Raw genomic sequence first — 10,877 nt, forward strand, 5'->3', positions numbered from 1 at the left:
ACAGAACGGGGATGAGGATTTAAGGTAACAGAACAGGGATGAGAACAACCACGGGGATGAGGATGGGGATGAGGAAATAGGGATGAGGATGAAGAAGCAGGGAGGAGAACCAGGATGAGGATGGGCAAACAGGGCTCAGAACAAGCGTGAGGATGAGGATGAAAACACAGAGCTGAGGGTGAGGATGAAAATAAAAGAGATTCCAGACCTGGAAGGTCTCGAGGAAGAGCCCGGTGTTGACGAGGTCACAGGCCAGGAAGGCCCCCGGGCGCTGCAGCCGCTCCAGGAGGGGCCCTGGGCCCGGCCGAGCCCCCGGATCTGCAGCCACCAGCTCTGAGAACGGGGGGATGAGCCCGGGGGGCAGCTGGGGGGGCAAAAACAACGTCAGGGGGGCCAAACAGGGGGGGATTGGCCCAGGGGGCAGCTGGGGGGGACACAGGGTCTAGGGGAACCCCGGGACCAGGGGTGCTGTGGGGGGTGAAATTTGGGGGATCTGGAAGTTTGTGGGAACCCACGATGGGGGGATCCTGGGGGGCCCAGAGGGAACCCTGTGAGTTCGGGGGGCCCAGAGGAGATCCCAGGAGTTTGGGAGTGCCCAGGGGGGTCCCCAGGAGTTCAGGGGTGCCCAGGGGGGTCCCCAGGAGTTCAGGGGTGCCCAGGGGATCCCCCCCATCCTGACCTTGCCGAAGCTGCGCAGGGCCCCTGCCCGGGGGAGGGGCCCATTGAAGACCTCCCAGATGAGGCAGCCCAGGCGCCACATGTCTCCTGCCCTGGGGGGAGGGACGGGACCGTGGGGACCCCCGTGGTCCCCAGAGCCCCCCTGAGATCCCCCCACCACCTTCCCCAAGCACCAGCCCCGTGACACTCCCATGTCCCCCCAGATCCCCATGGTCCCCCCATCATCCCCCCCATGCCCCACCCCACTCCTTGTGTATCCCAAGACCCTCCATGTCCCCCTGTCCCCCCCTCCAGGCCCTGTGTCACCCCCATGGCTCCCTCAGGTCCTCCCTTGACCCCTCACGACCCCATAGCCCCCTCCATGTCCCCCATCCCCCCGTGCCATGTCCCCATGACCCCCGTCCCTCCACATCCCCCATGACCCCCACTCTCTTTGTATTCCCCTGAGACCTCAATGACCCCCAACTCACCAGGGCTCCCCTTCCTCTGGAGGGGTCGCTGAGCTCAGGGGGTCCTGGGGCCGGGGGCTCCCGGGGGCAGGGGGAGTCCCATCGCTGGCAGCCCCCACCCTCTCGAGCCCCCCCAGCTTCCACTCCCCCCCCGGGTCCACGAACACGGCGTCGAGTCCCAGCGAGTGGTGAACGAGCCCCGAGGCCCCCAGGAAGGCCAGGGCAGTCTGAGGGGGCAGGGGGAGCACCCCGAGGTGGGTTCAACCCCAGATAGGGGGGTACCACCCCCTGGTCTCTGCGTGCCCTCAGACCCCCCAAATTATAAGAACCCCCACATCCCAAGCTCCCCCGCCCCCAGCTCTCAGAGTGTCCCCCTGATGCCTGAGCCTCTCAGGGGCCCCCAGATGCCTGAGCCCCCTCCAGGGGCTCCCAGCCCCTCAGCAGCAGCCTCTGCAGCCCCCAGACCCCTCCAGGCCCCCCAGCCCCCTCACCAGCAGCCTCTGCAGCCCCAGACCCCTCCAGGCCCCCCTCACCAGCAGCCTCTGCAGCCCCCAGACCCCTCCAGGCCCCCCAGCAGCAGCCTCTGCAGCCCCCAGATCCCAGCCCCCTCACCAGCAGCCTCTGCAGCCCCAGACCCCTCCAGGCCCCCCCAGCCCCCCTCACCAGCAGCCTCTGCAGCCCCCAGGCCACCTCCTGCTCCCCCGAGTCCCCGGTTGGGGGGTGCAGCTTCAGGTGCCTCCGCAGAGGGTCACGGCCTCTGTCACCAGGTACAGGCACTGCTCCGTCTGGGGGCCACCTGGGTCAGATCAGGGACTTCCCCAGGGACCCCCACCCACCACCCTCGCCCTGGTCCCACGTCCCCCCATTTCCCCCATCCCCGTGTCCCCCAAGTCCCTTTGTGTCCCCGCCATGCCCCCTGCCAGGTCCCCCTCAGCTCCACGGCCCCTCATTCCACATCTCCCCCACATCCCCCCAGTGTCCCCAGGTGCTCTCATCGTCCTGTCCCTTCCCTGTCCCCCCCCAGTGCCCCCCCAGTGTCCCCCCAGTGTCCCCTCCAGGCTGTCCAGGTACCCCAGCACGCTGGGTGTCCCCAGTGCCCCCCCAGTGTCCCCAGTGTCACCTCCAGGCTGTCCAGGTACCCCAGCACGTTGGGGTGGCGGAGGCTCCGCAGCCGTTTCAGCCCCGCCCGGGCCAGCGCGGCCCCCCCGGGGTCGCCCCCCGGGCCCAGCGGGTGGGTGAACACGGACACGGGGGTCCCGTCGGCCTGGGAGGGCAGGGGGCGACAGTCAGGGACTGGGGGGGACACTGAGGGGACGGTCAGGGGACAGTGAGGGGACAGAGGGAGAGCTGGAGAGACAGTGAGGGGACAATGGGGGGGAAAAGGAGGGGACAAGGGGACAGTGTGGGGCCAGGGGGCGCGTGGGGCACGTGGGGACGTTTGGGGCCTGGAGGGACACGGGGGACGGGAGGGGGATCGGGGGACCCGGGAATGGGGCACGGAGGGGGCATTTGGAACCCGGGGACGGGGACAAGGGGACACAGGGATGCGGCCCTGGGTGGGCATCGGGGACGCGGGAAGAGATGCGGGACAGGGGGCTCACGGGGACCCTCCTGCCCCCAATCCCACCTTGCGGCGGCCCCGCTGGAGCCGCCAGAGCGGGGCCGGGGCCGCGGGGTCCGGGGCGGCTCTGGGGCCGGGTCCGCGTCGGGCGGGCCCAGCTCGAAGGGGAAGTCCCGCACGGGGTCGCGGGAGAAGAGCCACATGGCGGGGCGGGGGCGCCGGGGCGGCCTGGGGCCCGGCGGGTCCGGGCCGAGCGATCCCGGGAAGCGGCGCCGGCGGAGGATCCGGGAACGGACCGGGGGCGGGGCCTGGGGGGGAGGGCCGGGATGAGCCAATGGCGGGCCGGGGGCGGAGCCGGGAGAAGCCAATGACAGCCCGGGGGCGGGGCCCGGGCGGGGTAAGAGGAGGGGCCTCATTAGGACTGGGTGGATTTATGGGCGGGGCCAAGACGGGGGCGGGGCCGATAAAGACCCAGCAATTGGGTCGCAGGAGGGGGCGTGGCCTGCGTGGGAGGGGCGCGGTCAGGAGGGCGGGGCCACGGAGGGGGCAGGACCAGGATGAAAAGGCGGGGATTGCGGGGGACACGCGGACAGGAAGCGGCGGTGACGTCACCACCGGAACCGACCGTGACGTCACGCTGAATGGGAAATGACGTCACCCAACACCTTCGCAGCCTCAGGGTGAGCCCAAAACCCCCCAAAATCCCCCGATCCCCCCCCCCAGTCCCCAGGGAGGACACAAGGCTGGTCAGGGTTAAGCAGTTTATTGGCACATGTCGCGATACGGGGGTTCCGTCACGATATGCAGGTCCTGTCGCAGCACAGGGTCTGTCATGACAGGGCGCCTTCCCGGCCATACCAGGCCCTGCCACAGTCCTGGCTCATCGGAGCAGCGCGGGGGTCCTCGTCGCGGTCCAGGCTGAAATCTGAGCCCCCATCGCAATATGGGGGGGGTCTCCATCGCGATAGAGGGGTCCCTGTCGCGATATGGGGCCCTCCCATCCCTGTATCGTGGGCTCCGCCAAAGTAACTTCGATAAACTGGAGGGGAGGGAGCGCGTCTCAATGAGGGGTCCCTGTCACGATATGGGGGACCCTGTCACGATATGGGGGACCCTGTCACGATATGGGGGTCCCTGTTACACCAGGGCGGTCCCAGGCCAGCGTGGGCGCCGCGGGGGGTCGAACCCCGCCCCGGGGACTCCCGGAGGTGCCACCACCAGCGCCTTTTGCTTTTTTTTTGGCCTTTTTGGGTCCGGAGGAGAAAAAGCAAAACCTGAGAAAACGGGGAAAAGTTTTCTCAGGAAAAGAAAAAACCTCCCGAAACGGGGAAAAAAAAACCCATCCCCAAACGGGGAAAAACGTCCCCAGAGGGGCCCGGCCCCGCCCGCGCGGTTCGGGGCCGGTCGCGGGGATTTGGGGCTGAACGGAGCCCGAAAAGGGGTGGTTTGGGGGAAAAGCCCCACTCTGGGGGGCTCGGGGTCGGTCCCGCGCCCACGGCGCAGTTTGGGCTGAGAAACGGGGATTTTGGGTCGGAGTCGCGTCCCAGGCGCAAAATGAGGTCAGAATCGGGGATTTTGGGTCCGAGTTGCGTCCCGGGCGCAAAACGAGGTTAGAAATGGGGATTTTGGGGCAGACGCGCGCCCCCGGCGCAAAACGGGCTCGGAACGGGGGGGTTTGGGTTAAACGCGCGCCCCCAGCACAAAATGGGCTGAGAAGTGGGGGTTTGGGGTTAATCGCGCGCCCCCGGCGCAAAATGGGCTCGGAACGGGGGATTTCGGGTTAAACGCGCGCCCCGCGCAGTTCGGGCTGAGAAACGGGGATTTTGGGGTCGGCGCGTCCCGGGGCCCCGCCGGTACTTACTCCGCTCGCTCACCTTTTCCTGCCTCTTATTTTGGGGGGAATTTCTAGTTTTTAGCCATTTTTTGGCGCCAATTGTCCATTTTGGGGTGAATCGAGGCGGTTTTGGCACTGTCACTGTGGGGAGGGGAGAGAGACAACACCACCCCCCCTCCCCCAACCTGCTCCTCCATCCCTCCACTTCTGGGGCAAAATCCGGGGAAAGCGGTTAAAAAGCACCTCCCCCTCCCCCAGCACCGCGAAGGTGCAGACTCAGCACTTTTTTGGGTGGAAAAGCCCCATTTTTGGGTTCAAACTCCCAGCTGAGGGGTGGACCTGTCCAGCAGCGCATACTGGGGCAATTTTAGCCCTTTTTGGGTTATTTTTGGGGGGGAAAAGCGGCCAAACCCAAAGCTGCCTCCCCCACCCTCCGGAACGGCCCATTTTGGGGTGAAAGCGGCACAAATACCCATTTCTGGTCCCTACTTCTCCTGCAGACCCTGTCTGGGGGCTTTTTGCCCCAATCTGGCGCTCGGAGGCTCCTCGGGCGGGGGCAGGGCCGACGGGGGCTGCAAAAAACACCCACGAGACCCCCCCCCCGAGCCCTGTCAGAACATTTTTGGGGGAAAAGCGGCCGAATCGGTGAAACCGCCCGATCGTCGCATATTCCCGCGAACCCGCCGGGTTTTGGGGGGGGTTTAGAGGGTTTTGGGGTCGGGGGGTGCCCACATGCCACGACCGGGGGGTCCCCACGCTCCCCCACCTCTCCCGACGCCCCAAAATCGGCCGGAATTGCCCCAAATCCGCCGCCTCTCCCTCCCTCCCCTGCGGGTCCCGGGGGGCTCAGGGTGGGGGTAGGGCGTGCCCGGTACCTGCTGACGCCGATTCGGGGGGGTTTTGCCTCAAATTTGAAGCTCCCCCCCTCGCTCACTCCTAAACTTACTCGTTTTGGGGGCAAAAGTCTAAATTTAAGCATTTCTGCGGCTGGTTTTGGAGAAAAAACCTGAAAACATCATTATTAAGCCCTCCCCCCCCACCAGCCCCTTCCCCCGCAGGGTTTTGGGTGAATTTGGGGGGGGTTTACGTTCTTTTTCCTAAGGGATCTCCCGGAGCCACATTCCTGAATTTCCAGCTTCACTTTGGGCCAAAAAAGCGGCTTTTTGGTGCTGCTGCCTCCTCCCAACTGTAGCTGCGGAAAGGGCGGAAAACACCCCAAAAACGCCCCCTCCCCCAAAAACCACCCCCCTAAAAACGAAATTAAAGCAACTCTTACTTCTCTGCATTCCCCAAACCTGGGGGGTTCTCCTCAAATTCCTGAGCGTGTTTTGGGTGCGGAATGGCCTTTTCTGGTTAAATCCTCTCTTTTTTTTTCCCTTTCCTTGGCTTTTTTCTCACCGTTTTTTGCCTTTTTTTTCCTGCGTTTTGCTGCTTCCCTGAGGGGGAAAAAAACCGGAGACCCCCCCTCCCCGCCCCCACAAAAAACCCACCGTTCTTTGTCCCTTTTGGTCCCTTTTCTGGAGCGTTTCCACCGACCCCTCCCGCGCGACGCCTTTCCGGGTAAAAACAAGAGATTTCGGACACTTACTGAGCGGCGCCGGCGGGAGCGGCGGAGCCGGAGGGCGCTGGAGGGATTTGGGGGGTTTTCCCCATTTCTGGGGGGTTTAATAGAAAAGGGGGGAGGGGGAGGGGGCGACGGCGGCGGCGCCTGAAACGACAAAACCCCAAAACCCCCCAAATCCCCCCAAAATCCCCAACCCCACGTAGGGGAGGGGCCTCACCCGGCTCCGTTTGGGGCATTTTCCTCAATTTTCTCAACTCCGGGACCCAAATCGGGATTTTTCTTCCTTTTTCTCCTTCTTTTTTGCTTCTGATTTTCTGTATTTTCTCCTCTAAATCCTCTTTGTTTTTCACTCATTTTTCCTCTCTTCTCTTATTTTTCTCTTCTATTTTTTCTCTCTTCTCATTTTTCCCTGTCTTCACTTCCATCTTCTCCAATTATCAGCACTTGCATTTTTCTTTATTCTATTTTCTTTTTTATTAAATTGTCCTTTTAATATTTTTTCCAATTTTCATTTTTCTATATTTTCCAATTTTTCTATTTTCTTTTTTCTATCAATTTTCTATGTTCTTCTATATTCTTCTATTTTTTATTTTTTCTATTTTCTTCTATTTTCTATTTTCTTCTATTTTCTATTTTTTCTATTTTCCTTTTTCTTCTATTTTCTATTTTTTCTATTTTCTTTTTTCTAATTTCTTCTATTTTCTATTTTTTCTATTTTCTTTTTTCTAATTTCTTCTATTATTTTTCTATTTTTTTCTAATTTCTTCTATTTTTTCTATTTTCTTTTTTTTAATTTCTTCTATTTTCTATTTTTAATTTTCTTTTTTCATTTTTTCTAGTTTTAATTTTCTCTTTCCAATTTTTCTATTTTTTCTTTTCCAATTTTCAATTTTCATTTTTTTCCAATTTTCTTCTATTTTCTCTCTCTTTTTTTGTTCTATTTTCTGTCCTTTTTTCCTCTTTTCTCTCTTCTCTCTGCTCCTCCCCTGCCCAACCGCCGCTTTTTTACCAAAAAGTCCATTTTTTCCCCCAGCAGGGGCCGCTGCGAGGAAAAACGTCCCTTTCCCTGCCGGCTCCATCTTCGCTCTTCAGTTTTCCTGCTTCTCCCCCAAACTGGCTCCTCTCTGTCCATCCTGAGCCTGAAAATGCCGCGTTTCACCCCAAACCGGCCGCCCCCTGCGCTGCCCGGCCCCGACGGGGCAAAACCCCTTTGGGAAGCTTTAGGAGCTTGTTAAAAATTAAAATTTAAATTAACCCAAATTTAGGAGCTGGTTTTTTAGCAGAAATAAGCGTAACGAGCGCTTTTTCTTTTCATCTTAAATTAAGGCAGCTTGAAAAGCTCATTTTTGGTTAAGGTGCCCCAGCTCGCTCCGGCTTTGAGAAAATACCCATTAGAGTATTTTAAAGATTAAATAAAACAGCTGCAAGAACTGCGTTTTCGCCCAGAAACCGGCCTTGAAGGCAGCGATTTCTCTAAACCCAGCTTTAAGAGCTTCGGTTTAAATAAAAACCAGCTTTAGGAGAGTCTTTTTTTGTTAAATAAGGAGGTTTTCCATTAATCGTTCCCATTAAAGCGCCCCGGCTCTTCCCATCGCTGGGATCGCCGCCATGGAAGCATTTAAGAGAAAGAAAACAGCTTTAAGAGCTGATTTTTCTTTCAAGGAAACAGCTTTTGTCCCTTTTTTCTTTAAATAAATCAGATTTCGGAGCTGTTTCTATAAAATAGAGCGGCTTTAGGAGCTTTCTCTATAAACCAGCGCAGCTTTAAGAGCTTTTTATCGGCAGTAAAGCCATTTGCGGAGCATTCTTTAGAAAATAAAGCCATTTTAGGAGCTTTTTCTGTATAAAATCAAGCGGCTCCGAGCACTTTGGGCTCAGACCGGGCGGATTTGGGCCGAATTCAGGCGCTTTCGGGGCTGCTTCCCGGCCGGGCACTGCGGGCGCGGGGCCCTCCCTTATAAACAGGCCCTGGCGCCGCCCCTGGGGGGGGTAAAATAGTCCCTAAAATCGCCAAAAAAGGGCCGTGGCCCCCAAAACCCGCCACCCTCCCCTCCCCCTCTTCTCCCCCGGAAAACCCTCTTTTCTCATTATTTGCCAGTTTTTCCCCTTTTCTTGGATTTTTTCCCCTCACAAACCGCCCCCATCACCCCCGCCGGGGCCCTCCGGCGGGTTCTGGCACAAAAACGGTTAAATTTAACTGCGATTTTTCGCTCGATTTGGCCCATTCTGCCCTAACCCCCCCCCCCAACCCCTGCTTTGACCTTCCCTGGCGATTTTAGAGCTTTTTTTAAATTTATTTATTCATTCATTTGAGCGTTGTTTTCGCTTTTGCTGCGTCATGGGGTTGGGCCGCTGCCAAAAGGGCTCTTTTGTGCCCCAGAAGGATCACAGATCTCCCGGGGAAAAAAAAATCCTTGAGGGCACACAGACCCCAAAATCCCCTTTTCTTCCACGTATTTTTTATCCCAGCAAAGCCCAAACGACCTTTTCTTTTTAACCTTTTTTGCCCCCCTTTTCCAGCACAGCCCAAACCACCATTTTCATTTCATCTTTTCCAGAGAAATCCACCAAAATGGAGGCATTTCAGCCCATTTTGGGCCCTGCTGAGTCATGGAACTACTTCTTTTCAACCAGGTGAATAAAACCCCACCATTTTGAGGCATTTCAAGGCTCTTTGAGGAGCTTTTGAGGTGTTTTGTGGGATTTGGAGGCATTCTTTTCCAGCATTTGGGGGCGTTTCCAGGCAGGAAATGACACCCCAGAATTGCCATCAGGGAGGGGACCCCCGTGCCCCCCAAACCTGTAATTAATGCTGATTAACGCTGCACTGGGGCTAATTAAAGCTGCTGACGAAGCCAAGGAGGCATTTTAGGGGTGGTGGTGGGAGTTGTTCCAACATTTCCGGGGCGTTTCCTGCAGGAGAAAATGGTTCCTCATTGCTGTTAATTATTATTATTTTCCTGCATTATTCTGCCATTAACCCCCCCCAAACTGATCATTTCCCCCCCTCCCCCCATTTCAGGCCTCCCCCCAAAAAAACCCCTGAATTCTGGGGAGCTTTCCTTCAATGGTGATTTTTACTGCAATCATTTGCCCATTTATGGTAATTTCAGCCACATCCCCCCCACTGCAGCTTTGTTTTATTTTAGCACCTCTGACATGCCCCCAAATTCATGGGCTTTTGCACAGAAATGCTCCAAAAAGCTGCTTTTTCTCAGCACCTGGGCCTGGAGGGGCCATTGTTGGGCATTTTTCTCTGGAAACGTGTTTATCCACTGGTTTCCACCAGAACCTGGATGTTTATTATGAAAAAATATAATAAAAAGCCAGGAGGCTTTGGTTTTAAGTGGTACTGCACTAAAACCCCCCAAATGACCCAAAACAGCCTCCACAGCACCTTTCGGTCAATTTCAGCCATTTTGGGGGGACGAGGCACAGGTTTTGCCCTCAATTATCACCATTGAGCCCAAAACCCTGCAGTTTCTCAGCACATTTATAACCCAAACGGTCTCTTTTTAACCCAAAGTGGGGTGGGGCCCCTCTGCCGTTCTGAGCCCTCTTTCAGTGGGTTTTTGAAACCCAAATCCCTCCGACTCCCCACCCTAAAAGCAGCATTTCTTTGAGGCTTTTCGCCTTTTTGAGAACCGACCCTTTTTAGCGGCTTTTCACACAAAAATTACCTCAGGGAAGGGGGGAGGGCGGGGAGCGAGTTTATCCCCCCCAAGCTGAGGCCCCACAAACCGCTGCCAAAGAGGCCCAAACCCCCTCCCCCCATCGCTTCCCGCCCCCACCGCCTCTCCTTCCCCTCCCCCACCGCCATTTACAGGCCAAAAAAAAAAAAAAAAAAAAGGAATTTTGGAGGCGGGAGCATCCGCGGAGGATCCGCCCGGCGGAGGGATCCGTGGGATGCGGCCCCGCCGGCGGAGGGATCCGGGTGAGGCGTCCCGCAGGCGCGTGAGCGGCGGAGGGATCCGCGCGCGGAGGGATCCGCGGTGACGGAACGAGCCCCGCCCGCCGCTCTGCCGCAGTGGCCGCGGGGGCGGCGCCGGGAGCGCGGCGCGGCCGCTCCGTCCCGCCCTGTCCCGCAGCGGAGCGGGCGGCGCCGAGACACCCCCGGCGCGTCCGCAGAGATCGAACAGTTAAAAAACCCCACCCCTTTCCCCCTTGATTTTAACTCAGAAATGTCCGAGTTACCTCAGGAAATGTCCGCCTTCCCTCAGAAGGGTGTCCGATATCCCTCAGAAAAGCCATTCACCTCGGAAACGTTCGATTTCACTCAGGAAAATAATTTGCCACAGGAATGGCTGACTTCCCTTAGAAAATGACGGATTTCTTTCAGAAAATGTCCTGTTTCCCTCGGAAATGCCCGGTTTGTCTCGAAAATGCTTGATTTGCCTCAGTACTCGATTTCCCTCAGAAAAGTCCGTTTTCCCTCACAAAAGTCTTTGTTTCCCTCAGAAATACTCAATTTTAGCTCAGAAATGCCTCATTTCCTTCAGAAAAAGCCCTTTTATTGAGCAATAACCTGCTCTCCGCCTCCCTGGGGTGGGGGGGCACGTCCTTCCCGATTTCCCACAGGAAACCGTTGGTCAAAATATTTATTCAAAAATATTTCTTTACACCATCAAATATTTATATTTTTCCTCTTTTTTGTTTGTTTTATTTGTAAACGCTGGATTTCAGAGCAATTTCCCCGTGTCCTTTAAACCCAGGTAACATGGACCCCTTTCACAGCACAACACTCCCAAACCACTGGTTCTCCCTTTTAAAAAGCCTTAAATTTCGAAAAAT

General features: G+C 57.1%; 1 protein-coding gene across 1 annotated transcript; it reads right to left on the reverse strand.

Moving 5' to 3' along the window:
* Positions 1-6: 6 nt before the first annotated feature.
* Positions 7-3,522, reverse strand: SCYL1 (SCY1 like pseudokinase 1). The gene is given in 8 exon segments (XM_050339222.1): positions 7-364; positions 680-770; positions 1,149-1,354; positions 1,791-1,864; positions 1,867-1,912; positions 2,248-2,391; positions 2,755-3,325; positions 3,461-3,522. Coding segments are annotated over 8 exon segments (1,539 nt in total). The 3' UTR covers positions 7-19.
* Between the last annotated feature and the right edge of the window lie 7,355 nt (positions 3,523-10,877).

This window comes from Myiozetetes cayanensis, unplaced genomic scaffold (assembly GCF_022539395.1).
Source record: "Myiozetetes cayanensis isolate MyiCay16 unplaced genomic scaffold, myiCay2020 scf89, whole genome shotgun sequence".
Classification (NCBI taxonomy): Eukaryota; Metazoa; Chordata; class Aves; order Passeriformes; family Tyrannidae; genus Myiozetetes; species Myiozetetes cayanensis.